Genomic DNA, 22,127 nt, shown 5'->3' with positions numbered 1-22,127 from the left:
TTGACTCTTCTCTCTCCTTCTCTGCTCATATCCAGCAGATTGCCAAGACCTGTCGTTTCCTTCTTTACAACATCCGTAAAATCCGCCCCTTTCTTTCCGAGCACTCTACCAAAACCCTCATCCACACCCTTGTCACCTCTCGTTTAGACTACTGCAATCTGCTTTTTGCTGGCCTCCCACTTAGTCACCTCTCCCCTCTCCAGTCGGTTCAAAACTCTGCTGCCCGTCTCATCTTCCGCCAGGGTCACTTTACTCATACTACCCCTCTCCTCAAGACCCTTCACTGGCTCCCTATCCGTTTTCGCATCCTGTTCAAACTTCTTCTACTAACCTATAAATGTACTCACTCTGCTGCTCCCCAGTATCTCTCCACACTCGTCCTTCCCTACACCCCTTCCCGTGCACTCCGCTCCATGGATAAATCCTTCTTATCTGTTCCCTTCTCCACTACTGCCAACTCCAGACTTCGCGCCTTCTGTCTCGCTGCACCCTACGCCTGGAATAAACTTCCTGAGCCACTACGTCTTGCCCCATCCTTGGCCACCTTTAAATCTAGACTGAAAGCCCACCTCTTTAACATTGCTTTTGACTTGTAACCACTCGCCTCCACCTACCCTCCTCTCTTCCTTCCCGTCCACATTGATTTGATTTGCTTACTTTATTTATTTTTTGTCTATTAGATTGTAAGCTCTTTGAGCAGGGACTGTCTTTCTTCTATGTTTGTGCAGCGCTGCGTATGCCTTGTAGCGCTATAGAAATGCTAAATAGTAGTAGTAGTAGTAGTAGCAATGCATTTGCTAAACTTTTTCAGAAACCAGATGAAGTGACATTGGACAATCTATGGCAGTTGATTGCAGAAATGGGGAAATTTTTGTGCCCCCAGATGAGGAAAATAAGAAATGAAGTTGGTGATATTAGATGGGAAGGTAACAGAAATTGAGAATGAGGTGAAAATAGTTAAAGCAGATTTGGCTAAACAGGAAAAGGATGTTTTAGAGTTGAAATCACAGCAAACAACAATGCTTAAAGACTTGGTTAATTTAAGGAGAAAATCAGAAATGCTGGAAAATACTTCAAAATCTAATAATCTGCATTTTATAAATTTTCAGCGACAACCACTTATCTCCCCTCTGGAGATGCTAAAAAATTACCTCAGAGAAATTCTAGAGATAGAAGATAAAGATATGCCACCCTTTTCACAGGTTTTTTATATACCTGTGAAGGGTTTGGATCCTTTACAAAGGAATAATATTCAGAATGATCAACCATTGGATGTTTCTGCCCTTCTTGAAATGTCGGATTCAGAACAGATAACACCAACTACTATGTTGGCCACAGTAGCGTTACCTTCGGACAAGATCTGGATTTTAAAGTTTTTTCAGAATAAAGAAAAAACCTTTCGTGGTTTGCAAACTTGTGTTTTTCCAGATCTAGCAAGGGAAACGCAAAGGCAACGACAAAAGTTTTTACAGATGAGACAGGAGACACTTCAACTTGGTGCAACTTTTTTACCTAAAATATCCTTGAAAATATTTAATCTCCTATCAAGCCGTGAAATATGTTTATTTTGATCCTGACCAATTGTCATCTTTTTTAACATCTAAGAGAGCTCCTAGTTAAGTAAAGTCGAATAGAAACTCGTCTGTATCTCAAATTTTGATTTATAAAGTTTATTACCTGTTTTCTCCTATTTAGGAATCTTGGGCTCCTGTTGTGGACTTTAAATGAAGCTATAATATTTAATTTGTGTTATGAATAATATCTTTAGATTTAATTGTAATAGTGGATTTTTCTTTACAAGTTTATACTTGTTTACTATGTATAAAAACGATAAATAAAATATATAAAAAAAAAAGAATATATTGCACTAAATGAAAAATTAGATATTAATGGGCATCTCTGTGACCTGGTGGAAGGAGGATAACCGGTGGGACACCGTCATACCAGGATACAAACTATATCGTAGTGATAGGGTGGATTGAATTGGTGAAGGGGTAGCATTGTATGTTAAGGAGGACCTTGAATCATCAAATAGATCAAAAATACTGCAGGAAACAAAACAAGTCTTGGAATCCCTATGGATTGAAATTCCATGTGTAAAGGAGAAAAGCATAGTAATAGGAGTGTACTACCTTCTGCCTGGCCAGTATGAACAGACGGATGTAGAAATGTTATCGGAAATTAGGGAGGCTAACAAACTGGGCAACACAATAATAATGGGTGATTTCAATTACCCCGATATTGACTGGGTAAATGTAACATCGGGGCATGCTAGGGAGGTAAAATTCCTGGACGAAATCAAGGACTGCTTTATAGAGCAGCTGGTACAGGAGCAGACAAGAGAACAAAAAATTCTACATCTAGTGCTTAGTGGAGCGCATGATCTGGGAGGTAATGGTGATGGGGCCCACTTGATAACAGTGATCATAATATGATCAGGTTTGATATTAGCTTTGGAGTGAGTATATACAGGAAATCCAATACGTTTAACTTTCAAAAAGGAGACTGATAAAATGAGAGAACAGTGAAAAAGAAAAAACCTCAAAGGAGCAGCTGCGAGGGTCAAAAATTTACATCGGGCGTGGATGCTGTTCAAAAATACCAACCTGGAAGCACAGGCCAAATATATTCAGTGTATTAAAAAAGGAGGGAGGAAGACCAAACGACAGCCGGCGTGGTTAAAAGGTGAGGTGAAGGAAGCTAATAGAGCTAAAAGAAAATCCTTGAGAAAATGGAAGAAGGAACCGACTGAAAATAATAGGAAACTGCATAAGGAATGTCAAGTCAAATGCAAAGCATTTAAAAGGAAGGCAAAGAGGGACTGAAAAAAAAAGATTGAATTGGAGGCAAAAACACATAGCAAAATTCTTTTTAGGTATATTAAAAGCAAGAAGTTGGCAAAAGAATCAGTTGGACCGCTGGATGACCAAGGGGTAAAAGGGCAAATCAGGAAGACAAAGCTGTAGTAGAGAGATTAAATGAATTCCTTGCTTCTGTCTTCACTGAGGAAGATTTGGGAGAGATACCGGTGTCAGAAATGGTATTCAAAGCTGACGAATCGGAGAAACCGAATGAAATCTGTATTAACCTGGAGGATGTAATGGGGCAATTTGACAAACTGAAGAGTAGCTAATCTCCTGGAGTGGATGGTATTCATCCCAGAGTATTGATAGAACTGAAAAATTAACTTGCGGAACTATTGTTAGTAATATGTAGTTTATCTTTTAAATCGAGCGTGGTACCGGACGATTGGAGGGGTGGCCAATGTAACGCCAATTTTTAAAAAAGGTTCCAGAGGAGATCCGGGAAATTATAGACCAGTGAGTCTGACGCCGATGCTGGGCAAAATGGTAGAGACTATTGTAAAGAACAAAATTACAGAGCACATTCAAAAGCATGGATTAATGAGACAAAGTCAACATGGGTTTAGTGAAGGGAAATCTTGCCTCACCAATCTATTACATTTCTTTGAAGGGGTGAACAAACATGTGGATAAAGGTGAGCTGGTTGATATTATGTATCTGGATTTTCAAAAGGCATTTGACAAAGTACCTCATGAAAAACTCCAGAGGAAATTGGAGAGTCATGGGATAGGAGGTAGTGTTCTATTGTGGATTAAAAACTGGTTAAAAGAAAACAGAGAGTAGGGTTAAACAGTCAGTATTGTCAATGGAGAAGAGTAGATAGTGGGGTTCCCCAGGGGTCTGTGCTGGGACCGCTGCTTTTTAACATATTTATAAATGATCTAGAGAGTAACTAGTGAGGTAATTAAATTTGCTGACGACACAAAGTTATTCAAAGCTGTTAAATCGCAAGAGTAATGTGAAAAATTACAAGAGAACCTTATGAGACTGGGCGTCTAAATAGCAGATGACATTTAATGTGAGCAAGTGCAAAGTGATGCATGTGGGAGAGAGGAACCTGAATTATAGCTATGTAATGCAAGGTTCCGCGTTAGGAGTCACTGACCAAGAAAGGGATCTAGATGTCGTCATTAATGATACGTTGAAACCCTTTCCTCAGTATGCTGTGGCGGCTAAGAAAGCAAATATAATGTTAGGTATTATTAGGAAAGGAATGGAAAACAAAAATGAGGACGTTATGCCTTTGTATTGGTCCATGGTGCGACCGCATCTCGAAGGTACAGAGAAGGGCAACAAAAATGATAAATGGGATGGGACAGCTTCCCTATGAGGAAAGGCTAAAGTGGCTAGGGCTCTTCAGCTTGGAGAAAAGACAGCTGAAGGTAGATATGATAGAGGTCTATAAAATAATTGAGTGGAGTGGAACGGGTAGATGTGAATCATTTGTTTACTCTTTCCAAAAATACTAGGACTGGGAGGCATGTGATGAAGCTACAAAGCAGTAAATTTAAAACGAATCAGAGAAAATATTTCTTCACTCAACGTGTAATTAAACTCTGGAATTCATTGCCAGAGAATGTGGTAAAGGCGATTAGCTTAGTGGGGTTTAAGAAAGATTTGGACGGCTTCCTAAAGGAAAAGTCCGTAGACAATTATTAAAATGACAAGGGGAAAATCCACTGTTTATTTCTGGGATAAGCAGCATAAAATGTATTGAATGTTTTTGGGATCTTGCCAGGTATTTGTGACCTGGATTGGCCACTGATGGAAAAAGGATGTTGGGTGTGATGGACCTTTGGTCTGTCCCAGTGTGGCAATACTTATGTACTTATGAGAAAGAAAAGATGAGGCAAAAATCACAAGAAAAAAAAGAGCAGAGACAGGGGTGTTAGAACAAGCTGACATGTGAAAACAAAGGAAGAAGAGAGTGAAAACAGAACAGCAAATGAAACGGCCAGAAAAATAGGGAAGACACTAGGCCAGTGAGTATATGTTCAACTGTATTGTAGAGAACAAAGCAAACATATACAAAAAAAACAAACACACACAGAACAAGTCAAAATATTTTCCCCCCTCACTATTTGGCACATGACAAGGTGTGGAAAGTCAGATCCAACAGGAAACAACCTTTATCTCAACCCATATTTTATATGCTCTAAATTCATTAACATAAAGATAGCAAGCTCAAATCAAAACATGCAGAATATTTTCAAGAACACAAAAACACAGCAAAGCTCCTCTATCATAACTCAGTGTGAAATGGAGCAAATGGGTATATGTATTTCATTTGCTTACATGATAATGCTTTAATTGAAATGAGATTATCTATATATATAAAACTCACCCTCAACGTTCTATTGTCTGCTGACGTCACTGAAGCCAAGGTTCGTATGTTCAAAGCTCTGAAGCCACGAAAATCAAAAGTCTCTGGTCCCCGCCCTCGCGTCAAACGTTATGACGTTGAGGCGGAGCAGATTCTCACCTCCAACGATCTACTCAGGCCACAAACTCCGGATTTCCACACTGTAGCTCTGCTCCACCCTCGTGTCAAAACGCGATGACGTCGAGGGCGGGGCACGAAAACCGCCACCCACACAGAGCTACAACGGAAACAGCAGCGGTGCACGCCACGAACCAGGTAAAACAGCGATGAGCCATGCAGCCATGAAACCCTTGCTAGCGCCCGTTTCATTGCGCTCAGAAACGGGCCTTTGTTTACTAGTGGGTAATAAAAGTGTGTGATAATACTATCCTGCATTTTTGCATGCTTTATTTTATCTAGTTTCACAATGTGAAAGTCTTTAATCACTGACCATGTAGAGAAAATTGGAAGCTGCAGGCATTTCTTGAACAAAGTGACAGTTAATTTCTGCTGTAGAGTCCTGATACATTTATTTATTTATTTATTTATGTATTTGTACTCTACATTTTTCAATCTAGATGTTGGTTCAGTGTGGCTTAATTTACTTTGGATAGACAGTTATAATGCTATTTAAGTAGTTGAGAGATTAGTTCATAATGTTAGTGGTAAAGCAATTAGGTGTGTTGGTTTTTGTTCAGACTGACTGTGTAGGTTCATTGAAGAAAGACTTTCTGAAGAAGTGGGCTTTCAGATTCTTACGGAAGGTCTTGTAGTCATTCGTGCATTTTAGTGCTTTTGGTATTGTGTTCTAGATCTTGGGGCAGATGTACGTGAACCTGGCTGATTATGAGGATTTCTATTTTAGTCCCTGGCACTTGGGGAAGTGTACTGTGAGGTAGGTTCTTGCTCCTTGATTGCATTACATATAGGTAATTCAATTAGGTTTGACTTGTATTTCGGTGCTTGGCCGAAAATTATTCTGTAGGCCAGTGAGCTTATCTTGAAGAAAATATGTGATTTAATGGGTAGCCAGGTTTTGAAGCAGTGGTTTTGCACTTTCAAACCGATTTGTTCCGAATATTAGTCTTGCAGCTGTGTTTTATACTGTTTGCATTTTCTTCAGTAACTGTTCCCTGCATCCACCATAAATTCCGTTGCAGTAATCGGCGTGTGAGAGGACAATAGATTGTAGTAAACAGAATACATTTTTTGGGAAGTAGTTTTTTATGCGTTTTAGTTTCCACAAGGTTTGGAACATTTTCTTCGTGGTGTTTTGAGATTTGTTTATCAAAGGATAGGCTGCGGTCTTTGGTGACTCCTAAAGATTTTTAGGTTGTCGTTTATTGGAAGGGATCTGCCCATGACAGTGATGTTTGAGAAGTGATCGGTATTATGTGGTGATGCGAGTATCAGGCATTGAGTTTTTTCTTTGTTCAGTTTTGCTTGAATGTCGTAGCCCATGATTCCATTGTATTTATGCTGTCCATTATTCTGGTCATGATTTAATTAAGATTCTTTTTGAAAGGGATGTAGATTGATACATCACTGGTGTATATAAATGTGTTGAAGACTTGTTTGGATAGTGTTCGGGCAAGAGGGGCCATCCATCAGGTTGAATAGCGTTGGTGAGAGTGGCGAGGCCTGGGGGACACCACATTCCGCTTTCCATTGAGGAGAGAGAGAAGTATTTGTCTTCACTTGGTAGGATCTGGTGTTCAGGAAGCCTAGGAACCAGTCAAGGACTTTCTCTCTGATACCGATTTTATTAAGTACTCTTTTGAGGGTATGGTGGTCATATATCATTTCCTGATTAATGATACAGTAAAAATCTCACTCCTCTACCCCATTCTGCAACTTTACTAAAAACATTACTACACTCTGTGACGAACAACCCTCTCTGCAAAAGTTGCATCATGCATTCCTCCATGCTTAATTTTGTCAAATTTCAAACTTACAAGTTCTCTATTGCTTAGATACTGTCTTCACTAGGATTTGTAAAGGCTCATCTTACCAGGGATATGGCCATTTGCAGGACTACTCTCTTGAAGTTAATTCTTAACATTAGTGATTTCATAAATGCACATCAGCACATGCAACATTTGATGCATAATATACTAGGCCATTAATTCTTCCTAAAAGATATCTGCTCTGGTGCAGCATGGGATAAGACTAGGCCTGGAATGGCAACTCAAATGCCAGAAGGTTTTTTTCAATTGAAAGACAAAGTAGCTTATAGACTAGATCTGACAGTGTGTTGTAAACGCCATGGCTGATTTTTAGTGTCTGTTACGGGAAGAGACACCCAAGAATACACAGTTACCTGATGATGTATTTCAGTTAGTCTCATATTAGACTGCTCAACCAGACTATGATATTGATCCAACTTGATTATTGCAATATTGCATACTTGGAGTGTACAAAATAATTACTTAAGAAATTGCAAACATTTCAAAATATGGGTATCTGTCTGATCTCTCTAAAAACGTCTAATAAAATCTCTCTGTTTTATGAAAGATTACATTGGCTTCCTGTGGAGGTGAGAATTTATTATCATGTTTTCTTTATGGCCTAGTACCAATTTACTTCTATGAACATTTTAAATTAGCAAAAGGTGCCAGGAATTGTAGGGAAGGGAATAGCAATTTCCCCCCACTATCTATCTCCTAAAGATATAAAAAGGTTTTAAGAGCATTTGAGTATCTTCTTGCTTTTCAAGCTGCAAAAATAAGTAAAGAAATTTTGGTTATGACTGGGTCTTCCATCTCCTATAAAAAATTTTGGTGAAATATTAAAATGTTTCTTTTTAAGAAATATGCTATGTATATTAATTGATAATAAGGATCACTATATTTTCCTGGATATAGTCATCTTCTTAAGAGCTCCATTTACAAAGCCATGCTAGGAATTGGCGAACTGCAAATGCGACAAAGCCCATAGGAATCGAATGGGCTTCGTCGCATTTGCTGCATCAGAATTGCTAGCGCGGCTTTGTAAGTTTGTTAGCTACTCTAAACTGCAAGGCTTGAGTAAAGTATAAGTTCTGTTATTATTATTAACTCAATATATGTTAACTTTAGTAATGGCATTGTTATGTATGTTTTTTTAAATGTATACTCTAGCTGATATCACATTGTTGTTAAATGGCTGAGCGTTTCTCTTTTCCTCCATGCTTGAACTGTTAATAAAGACTTCTTACAAATTTAAAAAAAAAATTCAAATTTCAGGATTTCTATGTAAGGCAGTTGGGACTGATGCTGGGGAAAACATGAGGGCAGCAACAAAGGGGAAAAGTAGCAGACTAACGGAAGCTTCATTTGGTACAATCTAAGGTAAGATGTGACTGAACACAAATTATTTTTTTTATTTTGGCTGTGTATTATCATGCATAACTTAGCACTAAAGGAGTAAGATCATTTAAAAAATAAGGCATGCCTATTTATATATTGTTTCAAATATTACACTGTACACAATGGCTACATTATTACAGTCTTTTTATGAAGCCTTATAACATTGACTCTTTCTATAGAAGGAAAGTGGTAAAGAAGAGTTAAACCACTCCATTATAAACTCTTCAAGCTGCTTCAAATATATAAAATGCAAACGAAACGCAGAATGCACAGCAAAAATGGATATTATTCACAAACTTAAGATGTAAAAAAATTAATGCAACAGACATTTTTAATTCAGTGTACTAAACGGTGTGAAATAGATTTTTGCTCAATTTTAAAAATACGGTATTTATATTTCCATACTGAACTGTGCGTCTAAATTACTACCTTGAAAGAAATAAAGATCAATGTAACACAATGGTATGAATGCAGAACACGGTATTTCAAGAATTCATAGGAAACATGTACATATTTAATGACGGGGCAGTAAGTACCTTTCTAACTGAGAGACTTTTAGCTGGACTAAAGACCAGCTCTGAGAGATCGAGCCCTTCAATAGTTTCCGTACAGTCAGAGAGAGGTGCATCCTGTAACAGGAAATTAAACACAGCAAACCATACCCAAGCTTTTCAACAATAACCAAGCTTTTCAACACTATCAGCTACAAACATGCAGACAACAGTCAACATTGGACAGCACAGTGAAACAGTGGCATGCATACAAGCAACACACCAAATTAAGATGATGCCATGACCTGAGTAAGACTAGTCAAACTTGTAAGTATGACGAAAACAGGGACATAATGGGAAGATACCCTCTTACGCTGTTTTGTTTAAAGCCACTGGTGACTATCTATATCTACCTCTATAAGAAACAAGCATTTTATTCTCAGTTATGAAAATGAGTACATATATATGCACAGTTAAATGTATGTATGCAGTGATACTGCCTGATTTTCTTTGGTTAGAATAGTAGCAATTTCAATCACTAAAACTGAAAAAGGATATTCAGTGCAGTAAAAAGCAACATTATTGAAAACTTGATTTTGAACTCTTGATAATACCTACCTAGCTACTACCTAGATGTGAACTTCTCCCCCAAACTGTTCCACTAAATACCCTTAGGAAGGCTTTCTGGGAGGTCTTTTAATAATTAAAAAAGTCATCTGACAGCTACTGATCTATATATGGAAGGAGTTGAGAATTCTCCGATTTTAATGAATAAGTCTTCATATTATTAAACCACCCCTGCTACTGAAAAGCATGAAGTCTCAGCAAAGGAGCTAGAGAGAGAATGGCCTTAGAAACAGCTCCATCACAGAAGGTTCAAGCCATGTTGAGAGACCTGGTGATAAAGTTTGAACAGTAGCTAGTTTGTATATTCATACTATGCTACAAAACATCAATTTAGAATTCTGTCAATTTGGTACATTGTAAAAGCTAAAAGAGCACAAAAATACATATACTGTGTATGTAAGAAAAGTATTTGACACTAGTTATCACACTTGAGTTTTTGGCTTTATGATTAAGAATACTGATAGAGAATATAACCTGCCTTCAGGGATGGGTTTCTAATCCCTGATATAGTCCAGGGTTATGGTGATGGAGACAGAAAGAAATGAGATATCACACGATGTCATACATATATGGATTTATACTGGTTTGAGGTGGTGTTTTAATTCCGTTAGGAGACTTATTTTATATGAAGTTTTCAACTGTACTCCACTTTGTTGCGCAAAGCAAATGGTAACTAATCAAATTTTAATAGTCATCCAGTCAAGACACGAGCACAAACTTTTAAGTCAGCTTTGATTATGCTGTTGATCAACAGGATTTATTCATGGCACAAAGGAAGCTTACTGATCTTACAATGTTACATTACAGCATAAGAGACTGCTGTTGCAGACTATGACATCTGTCACATTCTTTCAAGGAGGTCAGAATGTTGTTTTAAGTAAGCTAACCACAAAATCGGTATTTTGGCTCATCATCCTACTTTTCATATTGCTGCTCCTCCTCCTCCCCTTATCAAAACCTGTGACCAGTCAGGGAACTTGTTGACAGGAGTTGCCACATAAGTCAAGAGACTCTGGCGCTGTCTAAAATGGAAGTTTATGAGGTTTTTTTTGTGCCCCCCCCCCCCCCTCTTCCTGCTAGCTTTCTCTTTTGGGCTTTCACTCAATCTGAACTTGTCATTATTTCAACTGTGTTATATTCAGCCTCATTTACAGCTATCCAGGGTTTTTCCAACTATTTCTTTTTTCAAATTTCCTCCAAGTCACGTTCGTGACATTCTTCAGTTTGAGAGCCATGGACTCCCCTTGAGTCTGTCCACAGAAATCACTATTGCGCATGGCTGTGGCTCCCCCTCTCTCCTCTACCTCAAGGCTGCAAATACATTTTAAACATAAAAATGTAGCAAACGCCCCAAGTAATACATCACAAGTTGTCAAATTTGAAACAGTCATCAGGAATAGAAAAAGCAATTATATGTTTAGAGATCCCCTTTTCAAGTAAAACAGTTTTGGAAAAATCTATATAAAAATGCCAGTAAGCCTGACTAGTGTTCAGTGCAACTGTAAATATCAGAGCAGCGTTCACATCATGCACTACTTTAGCAATGGATCAAGAAGCATCTCTCATTGACATGCTTGCACTATACAATTAAAGCTCTGTTAATATTATTCTTAATATATTAAAAAATCCTGAGCTCTTTACAAACAAAATGAGTTGCCTCTAACACTTACCTTATAAATAGATAATCTCTGCCAAAGAATAATTTTATTGTGACATATTAATGAGACGGAAGATACTACAAACTTTTAAGTTTATTTTATGAATATTTTGTGCACTCACCTGTACAAAACTTCTGTCCACCACTACGCCACAAAGAACCTGTGACTGTGGGCCAGCAGTTTTAATGTCCTGCAAATTCTGTTCACGAATCTAGAAAAAGGAAAATAAGAATTGACTCAAGCAATTTTCATCTGATGCACTTTTTATGACAGGATATGACAGTAGATGACAGGATAAGAGGGGACCTGGCTCATCATTTGCCCAGTTCTGTCCACACCAATAAGCATACAGCTCAGCCAACGATCCTTCTAATGACTGGCCTAGTGCATGCAATATTTGTGTGTGTATGTGTGTATGTGAGTGACAAGTTTTAAAAACAAACAAGTTTTTGAGTGCCAGTATTAGCAATGGATTTCCATATATAGCACAAAAACCCATCACACATATTATTTACTGTACTGCAAATTATATTAAGGAGTGGAGGAGTGGCCTAGTGGTTAGAGCACCGGTCTTGCAATCCAGAGGTGGCCCGTTCAAATCCCACTGCTGCTCCTTGTGATCTTGGGCAAGTCACTTAACCCTCCATTGCTTCAGGTACAAACTTAGATTGTGAGCCCTCTTGGGACAGAGAAATATCCAGTGTACCTGAATGTAACTCACCTTGACCTACTACTGAAAAAGGTGTGAGCAAAATCTAAATAAATAATAAAGTATTGAAAAATTAACAGAAGTGATAAATTTCTTTATAAAAAGTTTATTTCTACTGATAATTTCACTGAATATTCAAACAGTTTCTCTTCTGATTTTTTCTGTATTCCTTAAGCTATAAACTTTATCAACTTAACAGTCTGTCCAGAAGTTAAAAACAGTTTAATTCTTATCAAGTTTTCCAAATGTTCAGCATCTAAGCAATTTCTAGATTTGTTTTTATATTGTTTATTAGACTAAATCCTCTTTCACAGTCAGCACTTGAGGCCTGGAATGTGCCACAAATGTCCAGAAGCGAAAATAACACCCTTCAGTGATCCTGTTATTTAGTAAATGTAACCATATCTGAAAATGTCTTTACAGTACCAGTTTCTAATTTTTCCTTAATCAGTATTTTGAACTCTGGATACTAGTTACAAAGATCCTTTTGAAGGGAATTATAGTCGTTTTTTTAAAGTGTGCAGTATTTGATGGCAAGCCTATTCATCTGACAAGTCTGAATGAAACATTTTTCCTGGTTTGCAAGTCTAGAGGAACATTCCCTATCAAAGACAGACCAGTCGTATTCTAGATTTGCACGTGCAACTTAAGCCAATCAGCGCCGATAATTGTCACTTAACAAGCAATTGACACTAATTGGCATTAGAATTTATGAGAACTGTCTAAGTGTATTCTATAACGTGATGCGCATAAATTCAAGTTGCTTAGTTGAAAACGGGGCATTTCTAAAATCTATGTGCACGGTTATAGAACACACCCGGTCCACGAGTAATTTAGGTGTTGGCATTTTCACCAAGTTTTACTTGGTGTAACTACCCGCGACTAAATTTAGTTGTGTGGATGGGTGCTTGGTGTATTCTATAAACCACGCAGAAATTTAGGCTTACTCTAAAAGTATACCTAAATTTAGGTGTACTTTTTAGAATATGCCTAGGTATATTTCATTTTGGTGCTGATTTTTTTAGGTGTGATATATACAATCTAGTCCTTATTGTATAAAATTAACATTTTTGAAACTGTGATGTCAATTGATTTATCAACTATCAAAGTGTGGAATGTAGATTTTCTAATTTCATTTAACACGTCAGTTTTAATTGTTGAATTTATGCACTCAATGAGCTCAAAGGCACAATTCTTACTTCGCCAACCATACTGTATTTCCACGTATTTGACAACATGATCATGAATATCCTAGACCCCCAATATAGAAGAATTTATTTTCACAGCCAGCAAAATGTTATCTATTAAAACCTTTACCTCATCAGGTGTTGCTTCTTTTCACTGCATAAGTTCTTCTTTGTCTTCATGTGCTTGTTTAGATTGTTAATATATATATATATTTTTTAAACCCAAACATTCGATTGATTTTTAAGCTTTGTGACTGAATCGATATTAGAGTTCTGGTTCAAAACTCGTTTGAGATGGTCCACTTTCCAGTTGATCCATGCTTTCCCTGAGGTCCATTCGTTAAAAAGCTCCTGCTTTCAAGCAAATTTTGCTAATCACCCCATCCTTCTCCGAGTAGTTAAAAATTTCCCCTATAAGCACATACTGTCCGGCGCCATGCAGTAAGTTCGTTTTAACAAAACATGCTGTCAACCATTCCGCCTTAAACCCCAAATGCTGTTTTTTTCAATGTAGTACTTGAACTCTCTTCAGCTTTGCACTTTGACATGATTAGAAAATTTTAAGATATTTCAGTATTATTAAACTGCTTACTGCTTCACTGACTTTACAAACAACAGTTATGAGACCAGAAGTGACAAAGAAACAACAGCACAGACCATTTCATACAGTGCAATTTATTTTGAAACTCATTTAAATTCAGTATCCTGGGATACATTGCAGGATACTGAAGGAGCTCAGAAAGGTCCTGGCGGGACCTCTTAAAGATTTATTTAATAGATCTTTACAGACGGGAGAGGTTCTGTGGGATTGGAGACGAGTGGATGTGGTCCCTCTTCACAAAAGTGGAGACAGGGTAGGAAAAATAATGGAGTCGCTGCTGAAAGAAAGGATAGTTAACTTTCTAGAAGCTGACGGGTTACAAGACCCGAGGCAACATGGCTTTACCAAAGGAAAATCCTGCCAAACGAATCTTATTGACTTCTTTGACTGGGTGACCAAAGAACTGAATGAAGGACATGCGCTAGATGTAATCTACATGGACTTCAGCAAAGCCTTTGATAAAGTCCCACACTGAAGACTCGTGAATAAGCTGAAAGGGTTGAACTTAGGACCGAAAGTGGTGAACTGGATAAGAAACTGGTTGACCGACAGGTGGCAGAGGGTGGTTACCGGCTTGCTTTTGTTTTGGGATACAGCAGATGTAACAGGATCGAATATTTGGATAAAACTGGAAAACCCCTGATGCCGCAGAAGCAAAACGGAGGCTCCCTGTTGGGTTGATCAGCTGGTGGTACCGATGAGAATAGAACATTATTATTACGACTGGACTAAGAGCTAAGTGGTTTCTGGCGGGAACACCGGGGCTGAGAAGACTGATTATATATATGATAGTGACTGTATTAGCAGGACAGCAAATAATTGATCTAAAGAAATTCTGTGTTGTTTAGATATACACTGTTGAATAAAAGCATAAAAATGTTGAATAAAAGCATAAAAGGATAGAAGTGGAAAGCTTCAAAGATCATGCAGAACAAGCTGTTTCAACACTAAACTAAATCTCCTGAGACATGAGGCCCACATCAGCCAAAGGCAGGCTCCAGAAAGTCTGTGGGATAATGGGAACCAGATGCAGCATATATGTTCTGCTGTAGGATTTATGGTATGGTACAGCCTGCAAGCACGTGATATCAGGAGAAGATTACAAGGAGAGTGGAACAAAGAAATAAGTAAGCATTTTGAATTTTTCTTTGTCTGTATATAGATTTCTCTCTCTGTATATAGCATTCTGATTTCTTTGCTTTACATTGCTTTGTTTTGATCATTCATTCTGACTTGTATCAAGAAATGCTTCCTGCAATAGCCCATTGAGCTATTCAGAACAATTGTAAATAAACTGTTTATATTAAATATGAAATTCGTCTAGCCGTCTCTTCAAGTGGCGAGCCAGCCAGGAGTAGGCCGCACACGGAAAAGAGAAGGCGAGACGAAGGACAAATTAAGTTGTTGTTAATGAAGTTTTTTACAGGATTGAAAGCAAAGCAAGCGTTGTTTAAACCTGATGATTTCTGTGCTCCACTGATGTGGGATTGATCAAACTATTGAAGTGGACATACGGGTGACTCCTGAGCTTGCTAAAAAGAGAAATAAGAAGACGCGTGAGTAAGCTTACACTGTGGCCTTATTACTGGTATATTTGTTTAGTTTTGTAGTTTTCTGTTTTGTATATTTTCTTGGTTTAGGTGCAGTAGTATATTTTTGTAGGTTGTGGCTCTATAGGAGAAATTGTAATAGTCAGAATAAAATGAAAGGGAAAGGGGCAGATAAGAAAGAAAAGCCTCCTGTATATGCTATGTATTTAGATTTAGATAGTTCAAAAAAATGCTCCCCTTTGCAACATGTCATAGAATTATTCCCATTAGAAAAAAAACAGATTGAAAAAATACATGACAAATGGGTCAAATATGATGCAAAAGATTCTGTTTTGAGCTGGTCTCAGTATGGATCGTTTGATCGTCCAAAATTATTATCTCTCCTGAGCTACTTACAAGAAAATAAAAATAAAACTAGGCAGAAGAAAAGCTTAGAGAAGCATCTTACAATTTGGAATTTATTTTCTGTAGCAGCAGATCTTTTTCATGCAGATGTAGAAAAAATACAGCGAGAACAGGAAAATCAGCCTTTGGTTCAGCCTGAAGGTTGAGGAATGTCATCTGTTTTTGATTTCTCGGGTGTACAGGTTAGAAAGGTCAGGAAGAACTGAAATTTGTTTTGTTCCTTTTAAAAGATTGTTTTAGATTAGATTTAAATAAGTTTGATTTTGTCTTATAAGGTGATCTCTGTTTATTTTAAAATATGTGTTATTCTGTTTCTAGTTCTCTATGTGGAATGTCTTTGCAATTTAACTTTGTTTTTTTTAAGTGAGATTCCTGCAGTGTTAAGAGATCATCTGGCTTGAATTAGTCACAGTCCTAGCTAGTTTTGTGTGTAGGGCTAATAGGGAAAGAGGTGATTTAAAATCTTTAATAACATCTGAACAATATGATTTGTCAGCAATTTGGTCACTATGCTTCAGAATGTTATCAGAATGCAGGAATGCCCCAAGTACAAATGCAGACGCAGCAAGGATTAATGCCACAAGTAGTAGGGATACCTGCGAGTGCCCCGCAGACTGCAATACAGCAGCCAGCGACGCAATCACAGGGACCAGGAGCGGCAGTACAGAGACAGGGTACTGTAAATGCTTTTCCAACTTGGCAGAATATTCCAGACCAATGCTATTGACTGGAAGCAAACCCGTGTCAGGAAGAGGGAATGATTTTCAGATTAGACACAAGGGAACCCTTTATTACATTGACAATTGGCAAATATGGAACTCCTGTGAGATTTTTGATAGATACAGGGGCGAGTACCTCTGTGTTGTGTGCAAAACCACAGGGAGTTAAACTTTCAAATCAGTATAGAACAACAGTGGGATTTACGGGGATAGAACAAAGAAAAAGGCTAACAGAACCCACTCTGGTGCGCTTGGAATGCCAACCGCACGGTTCAAGGGAGGCTGTGGTACCCTTCTTAGTGGCACCTGATTGCCCAGTAAATTTGTGTGGTAGAGACTTATTGTCTCAATTAGGATTGTGTTTAGATTTTGGAAATAAAGAAATACCAAGTTTGCTCACCATGGTTCAACAGTTGAATAATGAAAATAAAGTAAGGGTTATGGAAGAATTACCACAACATATTTGGAGTACAAGTGAGTCACCATATGGACTAGCCGTAAATGTAAAACCCCATAAGATAGAATTAATAGAAGGGGCAAAGGGGCCGAAGCAAGACCCTTACCCCATACGACCTAAATTAGTATCCAAAACCTTGGAACACATTGATAAATTATTGAAATGTGGTATTATTGAACCTTCAGTATCCCCGTACAATACCCCATTGTTTCCGGTCCCGAAAGGGGAAAACAATGTAAGGATAGTACATGATTTAAGAGAGCTAAATGAGATTACAAGAAATCAATTTCCGATTTGTGCAAATCCTGCTACTCTTTTACATACCCAGAATATATATGCATATAACACTGTTATTGACTTGTCTAATGCATTCTTTTCAATACCTCTTCATCCAGAGTCTAGGGATTTGACGTCATTTATAGTACAGAATGAGGCATATCGGTGGACTAGAATGCCGCAAGGCTTTACTGATAGTCCATCGGTATTCTCAAAACAACTAATGATGGATTTAAAAGATTTCAGGAGTCAATTGCCTGACACAGTGTCATTGTTTGTCTATGTAGATGATATTCTACTGTCTGCTGAGACTGAAACAGAATGTCTAGAATGGACTAGAAAATTATTTTTGTTATTAGGAGAGTTAGGATATAAATGTAACAGGGAAAAATGTGTTATAGCTCAGTCTACTGTCACCTTTTTAGGACAAAATGTTTCAGCAGAACATAAGGTCATTATACCGGAAGTTATATCTATTTTAAATGAGACTCCGGTACCGCAAACAGTTACCCAGTTACGTGCTGTTTTGGGAATGTTAAATTACTGCAGACAATGGATACCAAATTATACACAAAAAGTTATGAGACTTTATAAACATTTGAAACTGCCCGCAGCCACACCAAAGAATACACTAATTGTATTGGAAGAACAGGATAAGATGGTATTGGCTAAGATTGTGAGGGATTTATTATCTCCAGGACCGTTAGCAGTAATAGATATCCAATCACCTGTGCATCTGTGGGTAAAAGATATGGGAAATAGTTGGGCAGCTATGATTAATCAAAATAATGAAGTAAATGCACCAGTAGCTTTTTTGTCAGGCTCTTTTAATCATGTGGAGAAGGGAATGAAAGAAATACCAAAGTTACTGACAGCTATAGTGGCTGCAGTAGGTAAATGGAGAGCACAAATGCCTTTTGTTCCTATTGTAATACATACTAACCACACGATTAAAACGCTGTTGAGCCCTAGCCAGACGGCATTGACAGCCACTAGATTTGGAAAATATCAAGCAGTACTTTTAGGACAAGATATAAGAATAATACCATTAACTAAAGAACAGAGAAATAAGATAGATCTGCTTTTTCCTGTCGATCTAGAGGGTGAGATCGATACTATAGAAATCCCTACATTTCACTATCTTACTTTTGAACCCTTATCTGATGGGTTAATATGGTTTACAGATGGAGCTTGTGAAAGGACTGTTGCAGGCTTTGCCTGCGTGCAGGTAGATGAGAATCTAAGAAAGATAATGCAAGTACAATATAAAACCCCTCCTAATCATACTGTACAGCATGCTGAACTTTTAGCCGTTATTACGGCCTTACAACACACTGATATGACTCAAAATGTCACTATATATACTGATAGTGGTTACGTTGCAAGTTCACTACAGTATCATATATTAAAATGGCAGCGTAGGGGGATGATAACCAGTGCAGGTAAAAATCTACAACATTACACATATTGGAAATTGCTGTTTGAAATTTTGGCAAAAAGGGAATGTGAAGGTAGAAAAACTGCAGTTGTGTGGACCCCGGCCCACACTGAAAGGCCAACCTTTGAGGCACTAGGTAATGCAATGGCTGATGCAGCAGCAACGGAGGTGGTTAAGCAAAGTGAAAAGATTTTGTATAATACTAGACAGACACAGGAAGGGCCACTTACGAATGTAGATAAGATTGAAATGTGGCAGCCAGAGGGACAGGAAAGTGAAAAATGGTTGAAGAGAGGATGTATGAAATTGGGAAGTGAATGGTTTAATGCAGAAGAAGGATTACCTTGTATGCCAATGAGCCAGGCGATTAAGGTATTGGCTGAGTGGCATGCAACCATGCATTGGAATAAGGAAACAATGAGGCAACAATTTGAGCAAAGATTTTGGACTTTAAAAATTGATAACCTGATTCAACAGGTTGTGCAAAATTGCATGGTATGCAATATTAACATACCTAAACGAGGTCCTAAAATATCACCTGGGACACTTCCAATACCAGAAGGCCCAGCAAAAGAATGGTATATGGATTTCACTGATATGATTGTTCCAGTGGATAGAAGCATTTACTACTACTACTACTATTTAGCATTTCTATAGCGCTACAAGGCATACGCAGCGCTGTACAAACATAGAAGAAAGACAGTCCCTGCTCAGAGAGCTTACAATCTAATAGACAAAAAATAAAGTAAGCAAATCAAATCAATTAATGTGAACGGGAAGGAAGAGAGGAGGGTAGGTGGAGGCGAGTGGTTACAAGTGGTTACGAGTCAAAAGCAATGTTAAAGAGGTGGGTTTTCAGTCTAGATTTAAAGGTGGCCAAGGATGGGGCAAGACGTAGGGGCTCAGGAAGTTTATTCCAGGCGTAGGGTGCAGCGAGATAGAAGGCGCGAAGTCTGGAGTTGGCAGTAGTGGAGAAGGGAACAGATAAGAAGGATTTATCCATGGAGCGGAGTGCACGGGAAGGGGTGTAGGGAAGGACGAGTGTGGAGAGATACTGGGGAGCAGCAGAGTGAATACATTTATAGGTTAGTAGAAGAAGTTTGAATAGGATGCGAAAACGGATAGGGAGCCAGTGAAGGGTCTTGAGGAGAGGGGTAGTATGAGTAAAGCGACCCTGGCGGAAGATGAGACGGGCAGCAGAGTTTTGAACCGACTGGAGAGGGGAGAGGTGACTAAGTGGGAGGCCAGCAAGAAGCAGATTGCAGTAGTCTAAACGAGAGGTGACAAGGGTGTGGATGAGGGTTTTGGTAGAGTGTCCATGTAAAAGGGAGACAGCACATGAAGTGGTACAATGCCTGGTAACTCATATTATGCCAAGACATGGGTGTCCGTCTAGAATAATTTCTGATAACGGGACACATTTTAATAACAGTGTTTTGAAAGAAATGGAAACGATTATGGGTTTAACACACAGAAAAGTATCAGTGTATCGCCCCACCTCCAATGGTTTGGTGGAGCGCTACAATGGTATTTTAAAAACTAAATTGAGAGTATTACTGAAGGCTTTAAACAAGGAAACAGCAGGTAAACCATATACCTGGCTTGATTTGTTACCATTAGCTTTGATGGTTATAAGGGCCCAACCTAATGGGCGTACTAAATTGACCCCATTCCAAATTCAGACAGGACGTCATTTCTTCCCGATGCAGACAGCAAGTACTGATAGCACAGCTCAGTACTGGCAAAAGCTACAACCTATGTTGAACCTGACAAGTGATATGATCCGAACAAATGTAGCATCACAGGCAGGGACTACTAATGATGTTTGTGCTTTTAAAGTAGGTGATCTAGTACTGCGAAAGAACTTTACACATAAAACATGGAAAGATCCTGTGTATGTAGGGCCTTTTGCTATCACGGCCCTTACTCAGACCGCTGCCCGTCTGGAAGGTCATACTTCTTGGATACATTTAGCAGATATTCGACGAATTAATAACATTGAAATGGACAAAGAATAAACAAACATCATGTCCCTAAACATGATGGTATTGGACTGTTGGTGTTTGTTAATGGACAATGAACACATATGAGAATAGACTTGTTACAGTGGCCAAGATGTTGAATTTGACTGATTGTATCATATGTGCCCACTGACTGACATCATCCTTGTTCTTGCCAGCTATGATGTATGGGACTACAATGATAAAATTGAGTGGGCACCATGACTGTGATCCCAATAATACCTGTGTAAGGGATGATGAAAACCTTCATTGGACAAATGAGACTATTTATATTGCTTATGGACAAGTGCCCACAGACATCATGTTGGTGTCTGATTAACAGTATGACAACTAAACACTTTCCCCTGATAAAGTGCACTTACATGCAGAATGTTGTAACAACTGATTCAATGAATGTTATGCTTTTAATTTATGTAATTCTTAATGCCACATCAGCTAATGAAAAGTAAGAATGAATGACAGTGTATTCCCCTGTGATGAAGCTCACTGTCCTATAAATTATATACCTCAAGAGATATAAATTTTGTACCCTAGTACAATTGAATCTGTTTAATGCAACATGTATTAGCATGTTTGCAAAGATGTGCCAGGATGCTTTTAAAATGATAATGATAACTGAAATCAAGAATGAATAGAACTTTAAAATGTCAGCAGAAATATTGAAAGATGTATGATAAAGATGATGAAAAGGCAGAGCTTGCAGGCACAGCATATCATAAATAACAAGGGGGAGGAGATTTAGAAGGGAGGTAAGGGAACAGACTGGAGCTGAAACAGATGTGTTGAGGCCTGGAATATCAGTCCTCAAAGGGAGGATGTTGAATAAAAGCATAAAAATGTTGAATAAAAGCATAAAAGGATAGAAGTGGAAAGCTTCAAAGATCATGCAGAACAAGCTGTTTCAACACTAAACTAAATCTCCTGAGACATGAGGCCCACATCAGCCAAAGGCAGGCTCCAGAAAGTCTGTGGGATAATGGGAACCAGATGCAGCATATGTTCTGCTGTAGGATTTATGGTATGGTACAGCCTGCAAGCACGTGATATCAGGAGAAGATTATAAGGAGAGTGGAACAAAGAAATAAGTAAGCATTTTGAATTTTTCTTTGTCTGTATATAGATTTCTCTCTCTGTATATAGCATTCTGATTTCTTTGCTTTACATTGCTTTGTTTTGATCATTCATTCTGACTTGTATCAAGAAATGCTTCCTGCAATAGCCCATTGAGCTATTCAGAACAATTGTAAATAAACTGTTTATATTAAATATGAAATTCGTCTAGCCGTCTCTTCAACACACATGACTGTTACCCAAGTAGTTGAGGGGAATTAGCTACTCCGCATCTACCCACACTTAGAAGGATTACAACCTTAGTGGTAGCAAGTGGTATGGAGTTTTTTTCAAGCCAGATGATG

The 22,127-nt window shown here is 38.2% G+C and overlaps 1 protein-coding gene across 4 annotated transcripts in view; it reads right to left on the bottom strand.

Moving 5' to 3' along the window:
• ADD1 (adducin 1) overlaps window positions 1–22,127 on the bottom strand; it is a 293,072-nt gene that overhangs the window by 68,579 nt on the left and 202,366 nt on the right. For 3 of the 4 annotated variants that reach the window (XM_030191128.1, XM_030191129.1, XM_030191130.1), the window contains exon 12: window positions 11,471–11,560. In XM_030191128.1, coding sequence (XP_030046988.1) covers window positions 11,471–11,560 — 90 coding nt within the window. Of the gene's footprint in view, window positions 1–9,109; window positions 9,203–11,470; window positions 11,561–22,127 lie in introns of all 4 variants that reach the window. The other variant, XM_030191131.1, reaches the window with a different exon arrangement.

The sequence above is a fragment of the Microcaecilia unicolor genome, chromosome 2, assembly GCF_901765095.1.
Source record: "Microcaecilia unicolor chromosome 2, aMicUni1.1, whole genome shotgun sequence".
Lineage (NCBI taxonomy): Eukaryota > Metazoa > Chordata > Amphibia > Gymnophiona > Siphonopidae > Microcaecilia > Microcaecilia unicolor.
This window is presented reverse-complemented; position numbering and strand designations above follow the sequence as displayed.